The following is a 24,872-nucleotide window of genomic DNA, read 5'->3' on the forward strand; positions in this document are numbered from 1 at the left end:
GTTTTCAAATATGCTAGCCAGCTCTGTGTTTCTCCTGACTACTCAAAACTCTGATGTTACTGTCAATGTATACTCAGGAAAATATTTCTAAATCAGACTGAGAACAAGATTAGCTCGTTTTGAGATATCATGCATAAACTATATTTTGCAAAATATCTAATAAGGCATGTAAGAGACCAAATTAACTTACTTTTAGTTCTAAGTCAGACATTTTCAATGGTTTTAGAAAAAGTGAAGTTCCTAAAAACAAAATCTCTTCTGTATTTACCAACCAGAGAATGTAGATTCTCCTGGTCAGTATGCAGCTCAAGGCAAGTCACAGTCTTAAGAAGCTTAAACAATTGGTGTGATGAGTAAAACCCAGTGACCACACTCTTTCCTCCCATCCCCTAGGTTAGCCTTGCTCCAACTTCTGCATCCTTCGGTTATTGAGAATCAGATGATAGGGGAGGCAACCTCATTCTTATGCCCAAGACTGGCCCATGGGAGGGCATCTGCACTGCACTGGGACAGCTGTAGAGGGCTGTGAGAGGGCTGGGTCAAGAGGAAGGTCATGGAGAAGGACAAGGGGAAGGAGGTTAGGAAAGCTGAGAGAGAAGGGAGAAGGCCATAAAAGAAGAGTGAACTCTGCATCCTGCCATCACTCAGAATGAGAGAGAATGAAACCTATCAGCTCCTCCACATTCCTATCCATTTGTCTTGCAATTAGAGGGAGAATTCACCTGCGAGACGACATAGGAACCAACACTACCTGTTTCTGAAGTGTGGCATGCTTTTCCCTCTCCAGCACCTTAGCAAAAAATATATAAAAACTCTCCTCTATTGGCTGGAAAATTAACCTGGCCACAAGGGAGCCGAGATTATTCACTATATCATACACACCTACAAAACAAACAGGAAGAAACAACAATCATACTGATTTCTCTATTTTAATTTTCACAGCACTATTAAAATTGTTTATCTCATTTAATATACATATATTTTCTTTTGTGGTGATCCTGTATATATATATATATATATATATATATATATATATATATATATATATATATTTATTTATTTATATATATATATTTATTTATTTCAGGGTATTATGAGGGTACAAAGATTTTGGTTACATTTCATTTAATATTTTTAATTAAACTTTATCTTGAGATAATTGTAGATACACAGAGAAATATAATAAATAATAGAGAGATCCCATATACCCTTTACCCAGTTTCCCCAAATGGTAACATCCTGCAAAACTACAGTGTTAATACAATATTACAATCAGGATATTCACATTAATACAGTCAAGATACAGAATGTTTCCATCACCAGCACTTTCTTATAAAAGTCATTAACGCAAAGTTGATTTTTTTCTATTTTTATATCCATTACTTTGGGATTATATTTTTAAAAATATGAAAATGCTGAAAAAGACCAGCCAGCCACAGAAACATGGGGTAGATTCTTGTGGTTGTGATGGTGAGCTCCCTTTTCCCCTCTCCTGGCACCCCTCCTACCCCAGAAAATCAGCACAGAAAGCAGGGTAGAGGGCAGGATTCTCAAAAGAAAACCTGCTACCCAAGTCACATCAGAGGGTATAGTTAGCACGTAGCATTCATTTACAAAGACCTATAATTTAAAATCTTCAGGATTCATTATTTTTACAATCTTCAGGGTTATATTTCATTAAATATATCAAACTAAAGAAAAAATATTAGAAGTATCTATTAACAGTATTCACCTTTAATTAAAACACTACAGAATTTTACCTTACCCTGATCGCCAAAATTTAAAATATTCAAAAATGTCATCATGTATCGTTCACCTATAAGTGAAAAAGCAAAATAATTAGCATTCCAAATGTACATTCATTTCTAGTTTCCTTTCTCTTGTCATCTATTAACTTTTCCAGTTGAGGAATATTCTCACAGGAGAAAATCAGATAATCAGTTAAAGGAATGTTCCTTGTCCTAATGCTGATTTCAAATAATCTCCAGTAACACTTTGGAAAGTGTTGAGGGCTTCACTGACAACAAATCTTCAAGCCAGTTACATTAAAAGCAACAAAATACTGGAGCAGCCTTAGTTCAAAACAAACAAACAAACAAACAAAAAAAGTTTTTTAAGTCTAAAAATAAGTTCTAAAAAAAGTATGTGAGGCCGGGCGTGGTGGCTCACGCCTGTAATCCTAGCACTCTGGGAGGCCGAGGCGGGCGGATTGCTCGAGGTCAGGAGTTCGAAACCAGCCTGAGCAAGAGCAAGACCCCGTCTCTACTATAAATAGAAAGAAATTAATTGGCCAACTAATATATATATATATAAAATTAGCCGGGGATGGTGGCGCATGCCTGTAGTCCCAGCTACTCGGGAGGCTGAGGCAGAAGAATTGCTTGAGCCCAGGAGTTTGAGGTTGCTGTGAGCTAGGCTGACGCCACGGCACTCACTCTAGCCTGTGCAACAAAGTGAGACTCTGTCTCAAAAAAAAAAAAAAAAAAAAAAAGTATGTGGAGATTACTAAAACGTTAATAATGAAAATAACTGTCCCAAGTTTTAAGGGAGGTCAGATAATCTGAGTACAAATTATCTGTGAAATGAAATGCCCACCATTATGTATATAGGCTCATCAAAAGGTTCCTCGCAGGGTGGAGAGAGCTCTCTGGAGGCTGGCAGCTCTGGAGCCTGAGTTCATGATTGAAATCTAAGACAGTCTAATGCCTTCAAGGTGAAGATGCCAGCCTGGAGCCCCACCCCCTTGGCTTCCATGAATTTTCTTATTCAAGAGTTAAAAGCACTGACCACTAAGGGGATGGAGCACTAAATAGTGCCTACCACCCTAACGGGGAAATTTTTGCCTTCTGGCAACTTGCTGAAAAAGGAAAACATTAAGAGGATAGAAGCAGTAATGATCTTCTCCTAAGCCTCTCCTCTGGCCTTGCCTTCCTAACAAGTTCCCTGCCACTGTATGTGTGGCAGGGATCTCTGCAGGTCCTCCCAGGCCTGTATCTCTGTGCTGCTCTGATCCACTCTCACTACTAACAGTCGTGGCTTTTGCAGATATAGCTTTTAGGTCAATCCCTGCTACCACACCTTTAAATGGCTCTTTAGTGTTTGCAAAAAGTCCAGGCTCCTTAATTTTGCATTTGAGACCTTTATACACTGACCTCAAGCTACCTTTTGGCCTCCCTTCACCAACCTCACCCCCGTCACATTGTCATCCTCTGCTACATCCTACCTACCGGAGAGTTTGAGCCCTCCGCTGCTCTGAGTCAGGCTGGGCACAGCGGGCTCTGGGCTTCAGCTCTTGGTATTCCCACCACCTAGAATGACTTTTCTGCAGGACCCTCTCTCTCTCTCTCTCTCTCTCTCTTTTTAATTTACAGCCTTCAAGGCCCTCCACTTCTCTGCAGCACCCTCTCTTTGACAGAATAGGCCTGTCCTTCCCATATTCGGTAAGCTCCCTGAGGGCAGGAACCACATCTCAGTCATCTCTATGACACTGGTTTCCTAGCATAGCTCCAGGAAATGAATGACAGGGTGCTCAAGGGACTTGTGAATGAGTTCCTGTCTCCAAGTACTACAGCCCTCACAGCCCGGGAAGAGTGAGCCACGCAAAGGTCTGCATCTTGGTGAGAGCATGAGCTCCTTGAGGCCACCACCTGTTATTCATACATCTCCGCATTCTCAGCACGTGGCACACAGTGTTCGAGAAATGTGGGGGCAGAAGGTAACAGTACATACATTTTTGCTTTGACAAAAAGTGGTTTCAACATTTTTAGAGCTGTAGATTTTTTCTTTCTTTCTTTGAGACACAGTCTTACTCTGTCAGCCCAGCTAGAGTGCCATGGCATCAGCCTAGCTCACTGCAACCTCCAACTCCTGGGCTCAAGCGATCCTCCTGCCTCAGCCTCCCGAGTAGCTGGGACTACAGACATGCGCCACCATGCATGGCTAATTTTTCTATTGTTAGTAGAGACAGGATCTCGCTCTTGCTCAGGTTGGTCTCAAACTTCTGAGCTTAAGTGATCCTCCTGCCTCAGCCTCCCAGAGTGCTAGGATTACAAGTGTGAGCCACCACACCTAGCCTGGAGCAGTAGTTTTTAAAGACATAAAGAATCTGGTGGTCCTGGTCAAGCCACTTGCTTATTATTTCACAGCGATGGAGACGGAGGCCTTAAGAAGTTCCTAATGGCCTTCTGCCATCTAGGGTGGCTCAGGCCAGGGTGGCCCAGCGGTGGAGCAGGCACCTGGCATTGCATTAAGGTCAAGCTTAGAGGCTTTAGTGTGTGGCTAACTTAAACCTGCTGCTGCAAATATATGTCTAGAGACTGCAATTCAGACAAACAATTTAGGGCCATTACTTGGACTGGATCCATTCCCTTAAACTATTTAAACTTCTCTTAAAACCTTAGGAGGAAAAAGAGTACATATTAGCAATTGTCCTTTCCAAAACTCCATTGATTATCTTGTTCTGAGAACAATGTGAACTATCATAATACACACTTTCACTACAGCTACCTTCTGTTGTTGCTTTTCTTACTCCATTAACAACACACATCGAATAGCTGCCATGTGCCAGGCCCAGTGGCAAGACAGAGGAGACCAACACAGTCCCTGCTCTGCTCTCAAGGAGCGTATAGCTCAGGCAGTTCACTCAGCTTTCCCAAGGCTTCTGACCCTCCCTTTCCCCCAGAAGTCCTTGGAACAGTTTCACTTTGGTAATGTCAGAGTTACAAGCTCAGGCTAGAAACACGTGCTCTCAAAGCTCAGAGAGCCCTCAGACACTTCCCAGGTCTTATTCCTCTGCTCACACACAGGGAAAGCAAGGCATGACGGGAGTTGCCTTCCTCTGGAGAAACAATCAACAAAAAATAAAAATGGGGGAGAAAGAAAATTACAAGATAATAACAATAGTTATTTTAGAATGCTAAGATTATAGGTAACTTTTTTCTGTTTTCCAATTTTTTTGGTAACAGGACTATAATACTTTTATAATTAAAAGATAACTTTTAAAAAGATTAAGAAATAAGTTCAGTAATAGATATATAGATGTATAGACATGAAATTTATATGTAGAGAGAAACTACTACCTTCGGCAGCCTATAGCCACCTTAAAATCTCATTCTTGGAAATAAAGCTGGATGCAAATAAACCAACCCACAAACATACAAAACCTAGACAGACGGGCTTTCAGCGACCTGCTTGCCCCCTGCACTGAGGCCTCTGTCACTGTTAAACAGGAAGAACAGAAGCCAGAAGGCAGACCAAACTATCACTTGCTTAAGAAGATAAAATGATGAAAATCTGTTACTTAAAATAATTTAAAAAAGAAGAAAATGGATAAAAAGTTAAGATAATATAATGAGATTATGGATAGTTTTCTCTATTTTCCAAGTGTTTTCTGTAACTGATGTAATATTTTTATAATAGATTTGTTAAAATGATACAATAGGGTTTTGGAGTTAGACTTGGATCCCAATTAAGCTATTTCTTGTTACTATTAAACCCTGAAGAAGTTCTATAACTGCATAGACCCTCAGTTTCCTCACTCATAATAAAGGGGGACAATATCTTTCTTACAAGGCTGTGGACAGATTTAAATTAGACAAATTAAGTGAAGTACAAAACTACATAAATGTCGGTTTCTCTCTCCCTATTTAAGAAAACAGGTGGCCTGGATGCAGGTAATCAGCATTCCTGTGAAACTGCCTTCTGCTATGTTCTCCCAACTGCTCGGAGGGACTTTTACTTACCTTCTGTCAAAATCTGTTTCAAGAAAGACTGTTTGAAAAAACTCCAAGTCAATTTAGCCTCTTTCCAGTTTACAAAATTCTAGAAGGAGAAAACAAAATAAAACAAAGCAAAAATCCCCAAGCATTTCAAGACTAAGAATACAATGCTACATGAGAGGCAAACTCATTCTGGTCCCTAAGTCCCAATTTGGATAGTCCCACTGAATCCTCGTTTAATATCAAGCACACAGAACACATCACACACATACTGGAAAGCACGTTCACGACTAAACATGAAAACGAAGTCTGTCAGGGACCTGCCCAGGATTCATGCACTGAGACCTCTAAAGAATCGCTGCTGTCCCTTTGGAGGCTCACACAACACACTGACCACGCCTAACACAGCTCGCAGTCAGTTCTTCCCTTAAAAACTGTCTGACGCATGCCAAGCTGCAGAACAAATTCCACTCCATATACCCCACATTGTAACACTGTGTTCAGCCATCAGGGCTCTTTTACATAATGCACAGGAACTGTGCTTGTGTATTTCAAAAGAAATTTAGCCTTCCAAGGTTAGGTAAACCACTCAGAATTGGTACAACAGAGGAAAGGAAAAAATAATACTTCTGATATGACTCTTCTAAAACTCCCAGGGGCACAAAACTGCCCATTTCCTAAGGACAAGCACACACTGAGATAGGGAAGAAGTCAACCTATGCGACGGGTGGCCTCACAGCCATAGAGCTGACCACAAAATGCAGGAGTGAGGCAGCCAAGGGGATTCGGTGTCCTCCACCTCCTATTTTCCTACCTCAAAGTTCTCTCTAGAGCCCTCTCCTCTATCTTGTAGGCATCCAGGATCCCAGAATGTCCAGTCTAGGGGTGAGGCTCTTAATCCTAGGGTACTTGCATTTTGAAAAGCGGTGATTATCCAAAGTCATGACTTTTGAGAGGTGGGATTTCAAGGGGCTCTTTGGGAGGGAGGGGTGAATCACCAAGGCCAAGCCCTCTCCACCTCTCCAAAAGGCTGGCCTCAGCTGTGGAAGTTGGCTGAAGGGTAGGTCTGGACCCAGCCTTGATCACATGGGCCCCTACTCTTGGCTAAGTCCATCTGTGTAGAGCAATGCTATCCAATAGAAATGTAATAATAAAATTTCTAGCAGCCACAGAGAACAGGAAAAATAAATAGATGAAATTAATTTTAATATATTTCATTAAACCAAAATATTAGCATTTTAACATGTAATCAACATAAAAAAAAGTATTTTTTTCATATTAAGTCTTTGAAATTCAGTGTGTATTTTGCATGTACAGCTCATCTCAATTCAGACTAGCCACATTCCAAAATGCTCTATAGCTACATATGGCTGGTGGCTACCATGTAAGCTAGGGCAAGTCTAGAGTACCTCTGAAAACAAGGATCATTTCTAGTCCTCATTCTCCTCACTCCTTGGTTTCTGAATCTTTTTTCCAGATACTGGGAGGACAGGCCTGAACCTTTTCAAACTGTGCTGCCTTCAGGGTTTACTGAGCCTGCAACAGATGCTAGGGTGGCTCTAGCTCAGATGTAAATCTTCCCCAATAAAAAGGAAATTGGGCCACAAGATGTTTAAAACAGACCATCTCATGTCCCTAGAACAAAGAGCACCATTTAACTTCGCACCACTAGGGGGCACTGTGGACCACATCATCAGCCAGCGTGGCTTCCGTGGGGATGTGGGCACAGCACCTTCTCTCTCCCATACTCTCCCCGTCCCCATGCTACCATGGTCCTCTGAGGGGTCCATGAAGCAGTACATGTGCTCTGTTCAAAGGAAACGAAAAGTTATAGCTTGCCCACGAAGCTCTTGTGAGGAATACCTGTCAGTAGGTTGTAAATGGATTTGCAAAAATGATTGAGCTCTTTGAAGAAAAAGTTCTCTAGAAGAGTGAAATCATGACAGTGTATCTAATCTGAAAGCTCCTACCTGTGCATTCCTTTCTCCTAATGCCTTCAGTTTAAATGGGCCTGTGGTTCAGAAGGAGTGGGCCACACTGCTTTCTCAAGTGCTCTTTAGGACACAGAGGCAGGAAGTCCAATCTGAGACTGAGGTTCCCCTGAGAGGCACCTGCTAAGTGGTAGAAAGGAGGAAGCATATTCTGTGGACTTTTACCATTCTATTCAGAATGGAAGTTCACATTGGATTTGTCACTCAGGATGTTCAAAAGAGCCAGGTTGGTACTGCTGAGCTGGTTTAAATGGCTGTGAATTCTCCAGAACTCCCTAACAAGCCTTTCGACTGCCTTACTGTATTGATGGAGACACTGAGGTTTGGATGGTGAGAGGTGATGGGCAGTAACTCTGCAGAAGGTCTGGAATCAGAACTCAGAGGCTCATCATGCTTTCACCTGAGTCACTCGTCCACTTCCCAAACTCTTCTGACTCAAGATGATCCAGGCAGCCACATCCTTACCGCAGTGACAAGAGTCACCAGGGAGTGTGAGGCCACAGTCCTGTCCCCTGCCCTCCATCACCTCCACCACCTCACACAGCACTCTTCCTCTCCCTGCCACTGTCAGTTGCTCCAGGGCGAGCGACTGCCCAGCTTTGCCTGTCCTCCCACATCCCCCCCTCCCCCTGCCCTCATCACTTCTCACCTACACAACTGCCACAGCCTTCTACTGTGTTTTTTTGCCTCCAACTTTTTCTCTTTAGCTGATGCCGCTCATTGTAGGTTTGAGCTTTAGAGTCAAGTTTGGAGACAGGGACTCAAACTACACTTATCTGTGCAAAGGCCATTGTCAATTAACTTTGCTAAGCCTTGGTTTTCTCATCTGAAAAATGGGATAAGAAGTCCTATCTCATGGAGATGGGGTGAGGATTTTTTTTTTTTTTTGAGACAGAGCTTTGCTCTGTCACCCAAGCTGGAGTACAGTGGTGTCATCATAGTTCACTACAACCTCAAATTCCTCAGCTCAAGCGATCCTTCTGCCTCAGCCTTCCAAGTAGTTGGGACTACAGGCATGCACCACCATGTTCAGCTAAGTCTTTCTATTTTTAGTAGAGAAGGAGTCTCACTCTTGCTCAGGCTGGTCTCAAACTCCCGAGCTCAAGCAATCCTGCCGCTTTAGCCTGCCAAAGTGCTAGGATTATAGGTGTGAGCCACCATGATGCCTGGCCTGGTGTGAGGATTAAATGAAAGAAAATGAGATACTAAAAATCTGTTAACAGATGGTAAGCACAACACAGGCATTTAAATCATGGCACTGTTCAAAAACCTTTCACTAGGTTCTAGTGCCCCTGAATTAAGCCCAAACTCCACAGCACTGGAGCCACTGCCACCTGGCCCTAGCCCAGCAGGCCAGGTTTACTTCCCTTCATCACCTCCTTCTACCTTTTGCTTTCTCTCTGCTCCCCAACTGTCCAGCCAACCTAAGGACCCCAGCTATCTCTACATTCCCAATTGCAACATACTGATGGGCATATATTAATAATAGGCCCTAAGCAAATTTTCCTCCTTCCTGCCATCACGAATGCCCATTTCCACCACACATACACATTTCACCTCTGCCCACCCATGTGTGAAGGTCCAGCTCAAAAGCAGCTTCCTCCATGAAGCTTTCTTTGATGTTTAAAAAGACTGCCTTGCAGTACAGTCAGTTGAGTGCACATGCTATCTCCCCACTACCATGCAATTCCTGAGAGCAGGGACCCCACTCAGGGTACCTACTATAGTGCTTAACACATAACAATGCTTAACACATGCTGGCTGTGTCAAACCCCTCAGCTTTACTTAAATATTAGCATCTGTCTCCTATTAAAGCCCTCAGAAATGTCAATGAATAAAAAAGGCAACCAATATTTGAGGTATCACTAATTCATTATAAGGCTAAATTATTGGCCGGGCGAGGTGGCTCATGCCTGTAATCCTAGCACTCTGGGAGGCCGAGGCGGGTGGACTGCTCGAGGTCAGGAGTTCGAAACCAGCCTGAGCAAGAGTGAGACCCTGTCTCTAAATAGAAAGAAATTAACTGGCCAACTAATATATAGAAAAAATTAGCCGGGCATGGCGGACGCATGCCTGTAGTCTCAGCAACTTGGGAGGCTGAGGCAGCAGGATCACTTGAGCCCAGGAGTTTGAGGTTGCTGTGAGCTAGGCTGACGCCACGGCACTCACTCTAGCCTGGGCAACAAAGTGAGACTCTGTCTCAAAAAAAAAAAAAAAAAAAAAAAAAAGGCTAAATTATTATCTTTAAAGAAGTTGGAATTCTACAATAACAGAAAGGGAAATCTTGCAATTAGGTCAGATTGATTTTGAATATAATTCTTCGGCCAGTTTTGAATAAGGGATCCCTCAGTGCAGAAAGCTGCTCCAGGGAGTTAAGTTAGGCGTGTTGCCATGGTAAAGTCATATACACTGCATTCAGATTCATTTATTTTCTTGTCTCTTTTTAAAATAACAAGGCTGAATAATGAATTGTTCTACCTGGAACTTCCCAATCTTTAAGTAAATAGATAACTACTATGGGCAATAAGCCAATTTCTACTGGAAGTCTGTATAGCATAGAAGTGAATCACATAGACTAGTTAGTCCACAGACAGAAGTTAGAAGTGGGTCTAAAACCAGCTGTGTTGTTTTGGGCCAGTTACTTAACTCCTCTGAACCTCAGTTTTCTCATCTGTAAAATGGAGACAATAGTATTTATCTCATATGATTACTATGAGGATTAAACACAAAAATCCATGCAAAGTGCTTGGTGTAGTACACGGAACACAGCACACAGTCAATGGCAGTTATTGTAAATGGCTCTTTGTCAAAGTGCAGACACTTTCATGGAACTCCTAAAGTCTTCAGGGGGGCCTCACAGATCATGTAGGCCAACAATCTCACTTTAAAAATGAAGACCCTGAGGTTTGGAGAGAGTCCTGTAGGCTTCAGATCTATATCTGGTGTTTTGCAAACCCAGAGGAAGTTCCCTGAGGCCTGGGAATAACCTCTTCTACATGCCTGTACTGCAGACAGCACCCAGCATGGGGCCATGGTCCTCCTGTTTGTCAGCAGGAACAGTGCCTCTGTGTATGACGGGTACATACAACCTTCCCATGATTAGGCCTTCTGTCCTGGCAGTAGGGGCATGGGCACTTTCAGGGTAGATTGCCAAATTAAACCGCTGAGCTCTCAGACCAATGCCATCAGTGTTGCCTTGCTAGGGTGCTCCCAAGGAGCAGCTTTGCTCTCAGAGTAGCAGTGTGATGGCAGTGATGATATCAACTCTCATTTAGGGATACCTACTTGTGCCAGGCAACAATGTTAAGCACCTTACATGCCCCATCTCAAAATGATCTTAAGAGGGAGGTACTGTGATTATCCCCATTTGACAAGCAAAAGAAGCTCAGAGTTCTGAGCCCATCACAGGGTTTAATAAACACTTGACAGACTTTTTTCATTATCTTCTCTCTTTGCTTATATTAATGATTCAAATGCTCCTTTCCAAAATACTGCTGTAGCATAGGGACTGGCCCAGTCTGAAAAGCTGCCAGGCTTGGTATAGTTGGGCACCAGAGAATACTCACAGAAGGGACTTTTCTGTGCTGAGACTTGCCCTATGGGCAGGTAGCAGGAGCTCTGGGCAAGAGAAGCAATCCCTAGTCCTAACCATCTGAGCCTGCAGTTGGGGCACAGTGGTATCTAAAATTGTCGCATTAATTTAGGTTAAAGGTAAGATCTAGCTGATCAGAATGGAGAACTCTTATCTAACAAATGAAAACATATCTGGCTTTAATACATAATATCTACTTTTTCTTCAAAAAGTTATATAACACGATTCCATAAATCTGAGACTGAAGTCCACATATTTTACTATTTTTTTCAACTAATCACAAAAGAGGAATAAGGAGAAGTCGGTGGATGCCTTACCACAACTAAGTGTACCACATCCAGCAAGCAAACACACACGGGAAGAAGGGGAAGTGCCCAGAATGGAGCAGCTCACGACACATCCGAGGAGACGCAACGTGGTATGTCATCACGTGCACAAGCCAGTGCCGTGTACAGCAGCGCTGACCCCGCAAGAGCCGGGAAGACACAATCCAGTGGACTGAGAGGGAAGGAGTTGTGTAGAAAAGATTATGCTTCATTCCACACATTAGCATCTAGAATCCTCGATGGTCTAGATGGGAAAGTGGACTACCTGAAAGATTAGCTTGACACCTAGATAAAGAGACCAGGTAGGGGTCATCCCTGCTGTCCTAGAACTCCGGACTGTCTGTGTCAGAGGTCAACCCAGGGAAAACCTGACATAGCAGAATAGAGAGAGTGGAGCACAATGGTTAGAACCTGTGCTCTGCTGGCATCTGAGCCCTCCAGGCTCCCGTCCTGGCTCCAAGCCTCACCTTGGGCAGGTATCATTCACTAAGCCTTAGCTCCTCAACCCTAAAATAGAAATAATGACAGTCACCCCCTTAGAGTTGTAAACATTAACTAAGGGATGTAAGGCATTCAGCATAGGGCCTAGCACAGTGGTTCTCAACTGGGGGCAATTTTTGTCTCCCAGAGGACATGTGGCAGTGTCTGGAAACATTTCTAGGTATTAAACTGGGGATAGTTGCTACTGGCATCAGTAGGTAGAGATTAGGGATGCTTCTAAACATCCTACAATGTACAGGACCATCCCTACAATAAAGAACTGTGTAGCCTAAAATGTCAAGAGTGCTAAGATTTAGAAACCCTGGCCTAGCATATAGCAAGTGTTAATAAATATGAGCTATAAAATTACCTTTACTATTAAAACCATAAACCAGTTCTAGTTTCTTTCTCTTAAGGATAACCAGAATCTGTGATTAAAATGATAAGAGACAAAGGCTATTGAATCTTTTGCTGCTGATGAAAATAAAATATAAATAAGAAAAAATTATAATTTTTTTAAAATAAAAAAAAAATGATAAGAGACAAAATGTATTACTTACTCTACTTCTTGTAATACTGGGTAACAGATCTGTTATTCTGGAGACAGGAAGAGTTTGTTGCTTGGTTGATTCTGGGGAACTCAGTAACTTTGTGAAATAAATGACATAGCAGAGAACCAGAATTGTGGTATAGAAAAGCTGAAAAAAGAAATACTGTTTTAATAAAGGCATAATGAAGATATGCCTATAAATTTGACCTCAAAGGCCAATCGAGAAATAGAACTGTCTTGGTTAACTGCACTTTCTATCGAGCAATGCTTCACCCTCTGGAAAATAACATTATTCACTCAGACCCAGCTCTACTGCAGCGTCTCCATGTAAAAGTGTTCTCGATACTTCCCTCACCTGGGAGAACATAAGTTCTTCTGGGCAGGCAGAACATAATTTTCATGACAGACATCCACTAGCTCAACTGCCACAGCAATATCAGATAAGTTCTCAAAGGATTTGTATTTGGCCAAAGGAATAGCTCCCCTACCTAAACAGCACACTGTGGAGATCCACGTGTCCTGACTGTGCTACCATCCAGGGACTTAAGGTCATTTAGGACTGTGGATTTTCCATAAACCCCGGAAACCTGTGACATTTATGATTACAAAGCAGAATTGAGCTGCTGGCTCTCTCCTCTCTGCGCAGAGCATAGGCAGGGCAAGAGCTACTACAGGATGGGGAGGAAAGGGTGGGGTAAGAAGAAGGGCCACCCCCCTATACCCATCAAGGACAAAAGAATGGCTTCTGGCCAGGACCAGCAGCTGGGTTTTGTTTGCAGGTTGAGGAGGAATATCCAAAAAAGCCCCTTTCACAAGCTCCTCTAACCCTCTCTCTCTCCCGAGAACAGCAGCACACACTGGCTCAAGGAGAACTGGGGCCTCCAGGCCCCGTCCTCAACTGGGCAATACCAAGGCTTTCCTGTAGTAAAGGCAATGGCAGGAGAAAGAGGAGTCTCAGTTTAGCAGGTTTAGGCTTCTGTGCTCTCTGGTCCCAACCATGCCTAAGGACTGAGTCCACCATCCACTCTCCTTCTTCTTTCATGCCTTAGGTTTTTACAACACAAGCAGCACGGCTATGAGCCACACCACCTGATGCCAACATCCTCTGTGACGAGTTCCCTTTCACATAAATCATTACTAAAAGTCTTAATTTGCCTTCCCATACATTAATGAAAACTACAAAGTGCTTTGCATGGTAAGATGTTCTGATAACTATCTCATCTTAAATTTCATTTTTTAAAATAGCACTTATATTTTATTATAGTGTTATTAGAACTAAAAATATGAACTAGAACTAGAATACAATGAGATGGAAATGAAATCAACATTGCTAAAACTGAAAATATACCTGATCTGACTTGATTCATGCCCACTAAATTATGTGAGATTTCAATCTAAGTTTGAAACAGGCTCAGCAGAGTTTCTTCCTATTCTGCAAACAATGGATTGAAATCCAGGGAAAATAATACACACGCAATCTTGTTCTCGCCCCACTCCCTTACTGCTTTTCTTCTGCTCTCCTGAACTGGCAGATAATCAAAGATCAGTTTGATATGGGCTTGTCCACTGAAAGTCCAGATGTGTTTTTTTTTTTTTTGAGACAGAGTCTCCCTTTGTTGCCCAGACTAGAGTGAGTGCCATGGCGTCAGCCTAGCTCACAGCAACCTCAGATTCCTGGGCTCAAGTAATCCTCCTGCCTCAGCCTCCCAAGTAGCTGGGACTACAGGCATGTGCCACCATGCCCGGCTAATTTTTTGTATATATATTAGTTGGCCAATTAATTTCTTACTATTTATAGTAGAGACGGGGTCTCGCTCTTGCTCAGGCTGGTTTCGAACTCCTGAGCTCGAGCTATCCGACCGCCTCAGCCTCCCAGAGTGCTAGGATTACAGGCGTGAGCCACTGCACCCGGCTGATTTTTGATGTTTGACAATGAGGCTGAGTGTGTGGCCCTCACTGGGTCCCTGGGACTGCGTGAAACAGGATGGACCTGGTAGCCAGAAGAGAATCAGTGTCATGACCAGTCTTCTAGCACTTTTAGCCTTTGCTACATGCATGAGTACTAGAATGTAACCACATAGTAGTGGGAACAAGAAAAACTAAATGGAGAAACATAGATTATATAAAAAGTTGAAAGCCATGACTCTTACCTGGGCCAAAGAAAAAATGTACAGTCCCCAGTGAGGCACCCACAAGACAAGAAAAGCTGTCAAGACACTCTTAAGGATTACCGACAGGCTCTCAGTGATCACCTACAAATACAGGGTAAAGGTACACTTTACAAACATTATCAAAAAGCAAGATGCAAAGCAACGCCGAACAGAAAATCTAGGGTAGTGGTTACCCAGTGGTAGGGGCTGGGCACATGGGTAGACATGGTATCAGTAATATTTTACTTCTTGGGTGGGCTGGTACATTCATGGATCCTCAGTATATTATGCTTTAAGATTTACACGTTATATATGTTCTTTTGTATGTATCAATAATATATTTTAAAGGATGAAGAGAAAAATATTAGTATACAACTAAAAATCACTAGAAAAATATGAAAAATCTTTACAGTATTCCTAAATTCTGATTTGAACTAATAACTTCCTTATTAGCAAACCTGTTTTTCATTTACACTATAGCAGAGGTAAACTTTAGCCCAGCCCATCTGACAAATTTCAAGTGAATAAACTTAACAGATCATGTTACCTTTTTCCAATTATTTTTTCTAGAGACATTGTTTTTTTAGAGATATTCCAACCTGTTGCCCAGCCTAGAATGCAGTAGCCCAATCATGGCTTACTGTAGCCTCCAACTCCTGGGTGTAAGTGATCCTCTTGCCTCAGCCTCCCAAGTAGCTAGTACTACAGACATGTGCCATCACATCTGGCTGATTTTAAAATTAAAAATTTTTCTTTAGAGACAGGACCTTACTACGTTGCTCAGGCTGGTCTCCAACTCCTGGCCTCAATCTGCCCACCTTGGCTTCCCAAAGTGTTGGGATTACAGGTGTGAGCCACTGAGCCCAGCCCCAAATACTTTTTTAGATGCAGTCTGGAAAACTCATTCTTACCTATAAAAGCATTTTTTAAAAATCACATTTTCCCCTATTCTTCACATTTCCCATTCACAGCAGAAGGCACACTGACCTTAAGCTTGATGAACATATGTGCTTGTGCCAAGACCCAGAAGGGCTCTCCTAGAAGCTCCACCACTGCCGAGAGACCAAACAGCACCACTCCAGTTCTGTAGTGGGGGATAACATCAGGATCGGGCACTTCGAGCAACTGCAACCAGACCCAGCCCAAGAACAAAGACCAAAATACACCAAGAGGGACTCTGGAAGAAAGGAAAAAATGTTTCATTAAATTTGAAAATAAATATTAAACATTAAAATACTAACACTGAACAGAAAAAAACGCAGTCATAATGAAAATAGCTACTGCTTATTAAGGCACTAACTACATGCCAGGCACTCCAATTCACACCCTTTATTTCACTGACACCTTGCAATGATCCTCTGTCATCCCCATTTAAAAGATGAGGAAACTGAGGCTGTCAGGCGCTGGGCAATTTGGCCAAGGGCAGGAACAGCTAATCAAGGGCAATAGCAGGATCCAATCCTGCTGTAGCTCCAACGCCTACACTTTTGTCCACTGGGTTATACATACTGACTTGACAAGCAAAATTCCCAGAAAGAAAACACCTGTTGTCTGTGCTTAGAATGACTGACAGTATGTGGCTGGTTCTTGCAATCCAAACAACCAACAGACCAGTGCTCAGATCCTTTCACAAGCAAAACCAAATGTGTACCATAGAGCACTTAAATACGACTGGGTGGTTAACAGCCATTCCTCTAATAAAATAAACATCTAGCAGCCCTATCACAGTCATTTCTGTGAGGCAATAAGGAGTTATGCAAGGGTAGCATCAGAAAACAACCTCAACCACCAGCCCTCCCCACAGGATCTAGCTGGAGAAAAGCCATTACAATTTTTGGCTGATGTACTTGGCCTTCAAGACTATTCTAAAAGATCCAGAACTGAAATCACACAAAATTGAAGAGAGATATAAGAAAACCTCTAAAAGGCTTTCAAAAAAATACAAGTGATTGTTAAAAGCTCAAAAGACACTATAGGGCAAAAAGATTAGGAATAAAAAAGATGGCACAGGCCAAATGGGCACCAGTGACGATCAGCAGAAATGACCTCCAAAGGGGAGCTAGAAACCTGGCCCAGAAACCCCAATCCACAGCATCCTCCTGGTTCCTGGACATCCAGAGAGAAAACGAAATGAGAAGCTCCTTCAGGCTGGGCATGGTGGCTCACGCCTGTAATCCTAGCACTCTAGGAGGCCGAGGCAGGAGGATCGCTTGAGCCTAGGAGTTTGAGGTTGCTGTGAGCAAGGCTGACGCCACAGCACTCTAGCCTGGGCAACAGAGCAAGACTCTGTCTCCCCAAAACAAACAAACAAACAAACAAACAAACAAAAAGCTCCTTCAACACAGACACTCTGTCCTTCCTGTTGCACGCCTAGCCCCTAGAAACCCACTGCAAAGCCAAATCTGGACACACGTCAGCTTTAGGCAGGTGTTGCTGTTTCATTTATAGCACTCATTACACTCACTAGACTTGTTTCTTGCCAAAGCACAACTCACGTGAGCCACACAAGGTTGAGGGTCTGGCTCCAGTCTTGCTGGGCGCCCCCACTTAAACATGCTCTACGGAAGGCCTCTCTAGCCAGGAAGATGGTGGTCGAGTAAAGTAGTGTTAGCCTGTAAAGGAAAAGCAGAAATCAATAAAGCCTTTAGTTTTTTCATAGAGAGAACTGAGATTTTTTTCCAGCAACAGGGAGGAGATAGTCAGAGTCTTAGTCAGAAACCACTGGTGGTGATGTGGAGGGCAGTGGGCTCTTACAGGAACCCCCGCCAGTCCGATTCATGAGAACAAAATTAGGATCCTAACAAGGGATACCTGAGTGTGCATGTCTACAGTTACTTTGGGGATAGAAACTACTGCAGTGGCCCCCCAAAGCCTGCAGCCTTCATGGATATAGGCAGAGGTGTGGCTTGACCATGAGGAGGAGAAAAGGACAAGACTATGACCCCACACAGCAAATGGATCTTTTGGTCACACTGAAACTAGTGACTTTTTTTTTTTAATAGTCCAGTGGCTTTTATTAGGTTTGTCTCCTATACCATGAATTCATAGGGAATGGGTTCTGGCAGCTTAAGGTCCTTTCTTTGCTTCTCACAGGTGTGCTATGCCTATTACACTATGAATTCATAGGGAACAGGTCCCAGCACCTCAGGCTCCTTTCTGTCGCTCATCACAAAGTGTGAGACACCTATTATGCCATTAATTCATAGGGAATAGGTTGCAGCAGCTCAGGCTCCTTTCCACTGATCCTCACAAAGTGTGCTTCTCTGGGTAGAGCAGGCTGTCACTTCAGTTGAATGCAGGTACCTTTCTCTTTGGCTTCCTTCTTTTTCTGATCATTTTCCTTCACATGTTTCAGGAAGCTAACTCGGCTCTTACAGTGCTTAATGTGCTCAATATGCACATTAATCCTCTTGGCAAGAATCTTGCCCTTAACTTGTTTATTTACAACAATTCCAACAGCATGCTGGGTAACGTTGTAGACTCTTCCAGTTTTGCCGTGGTAACATTTGTGGGGCATGCCTTTTTGAACAGTACCCATTCCCTTGATGTCTATAATATCACCTTTCTTGTAGATTTGCATGTATGTGGCCAAAGGAACAACTCCATGTTTTCTAAAAGGTCTAGAGAACATGTATCGGGTGCCTCTCCTCTTTCTCTTTGTGTTTGTCATTATGGCAATTACTGGAAGATGGCGGCTCCAGCCGAAAGGGTGAAACTAGTGACTTGACAGCCCTGTGAGAAAAGCTGAGGCTCTACTAAATAGAAGTTCTGGCCAAAAGACTCACAAGACAGACAAAAGGCTGGAAACCATTACAGAGGCTGCTGCAACCCGGATCAGCAAGGCTTGTCCGGGTAGCTCCTCGGTGGGCAGCACCTGGGTGAACCTTCCTGCACCTTAGCGAGGAGCAGCTGAGGTTCCCCTTCATCAACAGGCAGTGGCCCGGATGAAACCAGAGTGGGGATGGTCCAGGGTTCAGGTCTCTGAGGTTGTCCAAGGATCATCTAGCTTCCTAGTGCCTCTGTGGAACACTGCAAATGAGGAGACAGAGCCACACCTTAAGCAAGGGGGCAGGCCAGACAAGGGCTGTCAAACAGGGACCTGCCAATCTCTGGAAAGCTGCACGGAGAGAAAAATTTGAGCCCCTAAGAGGATTTGGCCCTCTTCCTTCCTGCTTTTAAAGCAGTATTTCTCAAAGTATGATTCCTGCTTCAAAATTATCTGAGGAGCTTGTAAAAATGCAGATTCTTGGGCCCATCTTCAGCCTTACCTCATGCAAAGTTCATCAGATGACTCCTTTGCCCCTCAAAGTTTGAGAACTGCCACTAAGCTCTGAGAACAGAGCCAAGAGCATATGAGTGGTAAGTATTAGACACGAAATGCTGTCTAGAACATACTGTCTTGTTTATCAGGGCATGAAGACACACCTGAGAAGCTGAGCTATTCTGAGCACTCACATCATTTCATATACTTTGTGTCACTTGCAAATACAAAATATGTGTGGGTGTCCTTGAACAGAAAGGAGGAGAGCAGAAGAAATAAGCTGAGTCTAAAAGACAAGCAAGTCAGCTTTCCAAGAGCCTCCAAGGAACTAATGACAAGGACTCAAGCTCTCATCCCAGTTACCGTATCCCAATTATAAAATCACTGAAAAGGGAAGGAAGGGGGCTGCTCCAGCCCTGCAATTATGAAGCACATCCTCACAGACTGCAGAATTTCTGCTTCCTTTGCTGTCAGCAGCACAAGAACATGGAGTTATATTATACTTGAGATGGGGTTTGCAATGAATTACTCCCACTCTTCTCCTGGGTTCTAAGAGTAGGAACACCAGAACAGCAGGGAGAGAAATGTGCATTTGGGGGCTGCTAATGGAAAACACTCCATGAGTCCATTAAAAACAACATCACCGGCTCATCCCACACCCCTGCACACTCCTCCTCAGCACACTGCTAGAACACTCTGCTTCTGATAGAAGTCCATGCTTCTAAAATCTGAGAGTGACACACAGGTAGAGAGTGTGAAGAAAACCTGACTAGGGACATGAGCTGTGAGCAGCGCCAGGGAGCATCCCCTCTCACCTTACATTCACTACACCAACAATTTCCTTGGACAGGAAACGAAGGATAAATGCATTCAAGACAAAGGTGATCAATCGAAATAACACCTATAGAAAAAGGAGAAAAATACATAGGAATAAATAATGTTAGGAATATTTACTTTGCTGAAATGAAAACAATGTGGCTGCTCTTCCTAATGTGATGTAATGATATACAGCAGTTTTTCCATGGAGACTCTTTTAAGATGCTCAATTTGTTGGCATTTCTCCTGAAATTTCATTCCTTGGGGTCTCTCAGCACTCTTGTGCAGTGGTCAAACAACCCAAGAAGGCCCTTGGAAGTTTCCCCAATTTACTGATAAGAAGAGGGAGGTCCTGATAGATTCAGAGTTTCTTCAGGTTCAAAGTCAAGTACTCCAGGAGGCAGAAAGAGAATTCTAATTAGTGGTTCATATTGCCCAGCCTCCTAAGTGAAACCCTCCAGACTGTTTAGAAATAGCACACACTTAGCAAGTGGGAGCCTTCAGGGTATAGCAGACTCACTAGGGATCATGGGGTCTAAATTCTCTTACGTGTCTGCCTGAAAATTTCTAGGAATTCCAAGAATGACATTTAATCTCTTTGAACTTCAGTTTTCTCAACTGGAAAACAGAAAATGTTGTACTTCTTTATTATATAATTTCTTCTTTCCAGAGAGGAGTTGAAATACCTTTTAAATGACAACTACAATAAGATAATATCAAATGGGGGGAAAGGGAGACAGAGTCCAGCTATTGCCATTTGAAAGGCATGGAGACTTTCAAACTTGTCAGTTAAAGAAAACCACCTAGGCCAGGGGCACAGTGGCTCATGCCTGTACTCCTAGCACTCTGGGAGCCCGAGGCAGAAGGATCATTTGAGCTCAGGAGTTCAAGACCAGCCTGAGCAAGAGCAAGACCCCGTCTCTACTAAAATAGAAAAATTAGCCAAGCATGGTGGCACATGCCTATAATCCCAGCTACCCAGGAGGCTGAGGCAGAAGAATTGCTTGAGCCCAGTTTGAGGTTACTGTGAGCTAGACTAACTCCACAACACTCTAGCCCAGGTGACAGAGCGAAACTCTCTCAGAAAAAGAAAAAGAAAACCACCTATGCAAAGAATTCTTCCCATGAGACATAGAGAACAACAAAGTTGCAATTAAATGGGGTTGGTAAATGGGGATGTTGAGTAGGGTGCTAAGCCTCACTCACTAAGTGACTCCCTCCTGCATTTCAGCAGCAAATGACAAATTACTTGTGTTAAGCACCCTCAGGGTTAACTGTGAACAGCTGCAATTTGGAAGATTCAATCAAAGTATGCCAATGGACTACGATGGCTTAAAATTATCTGGGGAGAGATATAATTAAAAAGAGTGCAGTAACACTGTCCCTAAAGTGTCACAGAGCAGCAAAGTGTCCAAAGTTAAGAGATCACCATCTTAACCTTTATGGAGTCAAAGGTGATCTTTTGAGGGTCTAATAAAAGCTCTGTAGCCTTTATAAAAACGCAGGAATACAAACCTAATTCTGTACTTAATTTTAGAGATTTGAAGCCAATTCATGGAACCCTTATGGAAGAAAGCTCTCAGCTGAGAGTCTCAACTCACCATTTAGCTCTTAAATCCACAATTTTCTAATTTTTATAAGCTTCAATTTCCTGTGTCAAATGAGGCTACCTATCTCATAGAGTTGAGTACAAGGATCAAATGAGATTGTAGAGGTGAGAGCATTTTTGAAAAATGCATACAAATAAAAGGTATTAATACTTTCACCATGGCTGGCTCAGAATTAAGACTCTCAAATCCTTACAGAATAAAATGTAATTGCAAAGTTACCTGAGGCATCTGCATCACAATTTGAGAAAGCATTCAAGGCTAAGTTAAAACACTAAAGAAACCTAAAGATAATGGCTATTAAAAAAAACTATATACATACATTTATGTTAACTTTAAAGCTATCATTGTCTAAGAAACTTAATGTCTCAGCCATATCCGTATTTCCTAATTGCTTTGAATAAAGGTTTGAGCTAATGAAGCTCTGAGGTTGCTCATGCTACCCACTATTTGCCTCACACAATGGCCCTTGTTATTAGCAACACAGTCTTCATTTACTTTTATAATGGACTTTACAGTTTAAAAAAGCTCTTTCACATCTGTTAATTATTTTGACCCTTAAAAGCAACCAAGTAAATACACAGGAGGCAAGTAAGACTCATAGTGAAGTGATCTGCCCAATGTCACACAGCAAACAAATGTCCCAGCTTGACCCTACAGGTGGGCTGCCTGATTCCCATGTATTTTCTGCTACAACTTGTTTTCTTTTCAGGAAGCCAATCTGCTGAGTAGTAAGTTATCAAAGGTTGAAAAATCAACATTGCAGATAAAGCACTGAACTTATACAGTTATGTGGATTGTGAAATAGCAAAAAACAAAACCCTAGGTAAGCCTAGGGTTAGGTGGAGAACTGCTAACGTTTACTAAGTACATATCACATGTAAGGCACTCTTCTACATGCTTTACATAGACTATCTCATTTCATTGCTACACTATTTAAAACATCCTTATTACCCTAATAAAAGAAGCTAACATTTATTAAGTACTTGTAATGTGCCAGGCACTTAACAGGCAAGATTTCATCTAATCTTCCTAATGACCATATGAGGCTGCATTATTGTTCTCACTGAAGATGAAACTCATGCTCAGAGAAGTCAAACAATTTTACCAAGGGCAGGCATCTAGCAAGTGACAAAACCCAAGTTCGAGCCCAAATCTGCTTGGCTCTTTCTCCTAACTTCCACGTGCCTCTCCAAGGTAAAGGGGAAGGTGTATTCAGGACTTGTGTGAAGTTGGGTTGATTGGCTCAACAGCGAGAGAGAAATTGAACGATTTGAGGCAGAATGACCAACTCCCAGGGTTTAAAGAATCTTTAGATACCATTTGGACCAACTGGCATGTATCATATCTGACAGATAGCAAAAAATTGGGGCCAAGAAGGGGAAGTGACTTGTCCAAAGTCATATAAAAAGAAGAAAGATGCAGATAACATTTATTAAGTACATACTAAGAGCCAAATACTGTGTTAAGGGCCTTTATTCGAATGATCCCAATCAATCCTTGCAATAACCTTACGAGCTAGGTACTACCTATTATTATCCCATTTTATCAATGAGGAACTGAGATTCCGCAAGTGAAGTCGCTGGGCCTGGGTCATGCAGCAAGTACATGGTTCCACTCCAGGCTTGCCTGAGCCCAGATCCCTGTTCTTAGCTATGCCATATGGCCTTCCTGAACTCAGCAGGGGTCAGAGAGTTTGAGGGTCAGGAGTGGGATATGAAGGAAATGAACCCCTTGCCTTAAAAATATCAGATTCTCTTGTCGTGTAATGATTCTACTGATATGTAATTTAAAAAAAGAAAAGAAAAAAGTAAAAAAAAAAAATCAGATTCTCGAGCACAAAATAAGAAACCTCCCACCCCACCCTGCCACCTTATCTAACCCTCTCCAATTGCCATAAGGGAAATATAATAGAAAGAAAGTGGCTTGTTTGCAGTCACCAAGCCAAAACTCTAAATGCAGGCTTCTGACTCCGGGCCCAGACACCCCCTCAGTGACCGTGGCCACGGTCTCCTATCTACCTAACTCTCTAGATCGGGGTCCACGTTGGAACTGGGTCTGCCCCGGGGAGGGCCGTCAAGGGTCCCAGGGCTGCCTCCCCGCGAATCCCGGCTGCGGTACGAGCTGAGACCTGCCGGGCAGAGAAAGTACCTGCATGAGGAGACCGGAGGAGGCCAGCCGGGCCGCCTGGCCCAGCACCTCCTGGCTGCCCATAGCCTCGGCGCCCCGGCTCTGTCACTGGGAAACGCCGCAGACAGCCGGCTTTGTCGCGAGAAGATAGCGTCACGCAGGGGCTCGCTTGCTGATTGGTCACCTTGAGACAGCGGGGGCGGGACCCGAGAAGTTCCGGCCCTTTAACTGGGCTGGGCTCTGGCTGTCTGTGCTGGGGCGCTGGAGTGTCTTCTACTTTATGTTTCTCGATAATGAGATTCCTGTGTATCCCCTTCTGTCCCAAATAAGCTAAATACTGTGGCCATTGCTAAGAGACACTGTTAAAGTAGCGAAAGCCCTGAAGCTCTGAAGCTTTCAGCCACCAACCAAGAAACACCAACTTTCCTGGCCTCAGCTGCCAAAGGGGGAATGAACTCTCTGGCCTGCTTAATAAGTTTCTTGCAGGCATCCTTGCGTACAGAATTGCAGCCACCCCTCTCTGAATTAGATTGGGTAGGAATTGTCCCATTTTACAGAGAAAATACTGAGGACTAGAAGTTAAATAGAGCATTATCACGTACATGATTTTGTGAAATCCTTCCTGAAGCTGGGAGAACACGCCCTGTTGTCAGAGATAAGCAAAGTGAGCCTTGGAGATGGGAAGTGACTTGTTCAAATCTACACAACTGTCCTGGATAGTGTGGATCCCAGTGGATCCCTTCTGATTCTAAACTTGCTGCTCTAGCCTGCATGCTAGGAATTGTGAGGGTAGAGTGGAAGAATGGACCAGAAGTGCTTTGTGAGATGTAAAGCCCAACATACACAATCAGCTGTTGTTCTGTGGGTGTTCTTATTATCAACTGTGTAGGCCACAGGAAGCCCAATATTTTATTTTATTTTATTTTATTTATTTATTTATTTATTTTTTTGAGACAGAGTCTCGCTTTGCTGCCCAGGCTAGAGTGAGTGCCGTGGTGTCAGCCTCGCTCACAGCAACCTCAAACTCCTGGCTCAAGCAATCCTCCTGCCTCAGCCTCCCAAGTAGCTGGGACTACAGGCATTCACCACCATGCCCGGCTAATTTTTTCTATATATATTAGTTGGCCAATTAATTTCTTTCTATTTATAGTAGAGACGGGGTCTCGCTCTTGCTCAGGCTGGTTTCGAACTCCTGACCTCGAGCAATCCACCCGCCTCGGCCTCCCAGAGAGCTAGGATTACAGGCGTGAGC

At 43.2% G+C, this 24,872-nt stretch overlaps 1 protein-coding gene across 3 annotated transcripts in view; it reads right to left on the reverse strand.

Annotated features, from left to right (window-relative positions):
• The window catches only part of RFT1 (RFT1 glycolipid translocator homolog), a 36,165-nt gene extending 12,425 nt beyond the window's left edge, over window positions 1–23,740 (reverse strand). For 2 of the 3 annotated variants that reach the window (XM_012771585.3, XM_012771584.3), the window contains exons 1-9: window positions 23,642–23,740; window positions 19,883–19,968; window positions 17,302–17,418; window positions 15,794–15,983; window positions 14,807–14,908; window positions 12,667–12,804; window positions 5,742–5,820; window positions 1,766–1,816; window positions 752–882 (exon numbers count right to left, since the gene is read on the reverse strand). In XM_012771585.3, coding sequence (XP_012627039.2) covers window positions 752–882; window positions 1,766–1,816; window positions 5,742–5,820; window positions 12,667–12,804; window positions 14,807–14,908; window positions 15,794–15,983; window positions 17,302–17,418; window positions 19,883–19,968; window positions 23,642–23,704 — 957 coding nt within the window. In that variant the 5' untranslated portion in view covers window positions 23,705–23,740. The remainder of the gene's footprint in view (window positions 1–751; window positions 883–1,765; window positions 1,817–5,741; window positions 5,821–12,666; window positions 12,805–14,806; window positions 14,909–15,793; window positions 15,984–17,301; window positions 17,419–19,882; window positions 19,969–23,641) is intronic. The other variant, XM_076008526.1, reaches the window with a different exon arrangement.
• Window positions 23,741–24,872: the final 1,132 nt, after the last annotated feature.

This window comes from Microcebus murinus, chromosome 1 (genome assembly GCF_040939455.1).
Source record: "Microcebus murinus isolate Inina chromosome 1, M.murinus_Inina_mat1.0, whole genome shotgun sequence".
NCBI classification, from domain to species: domain Eukaryota; kingdom Metazoa; phylum Chordata; class Mammalia; order Primates; family Cheirogaleidae; genus Microcebus; species Microcebus murinus.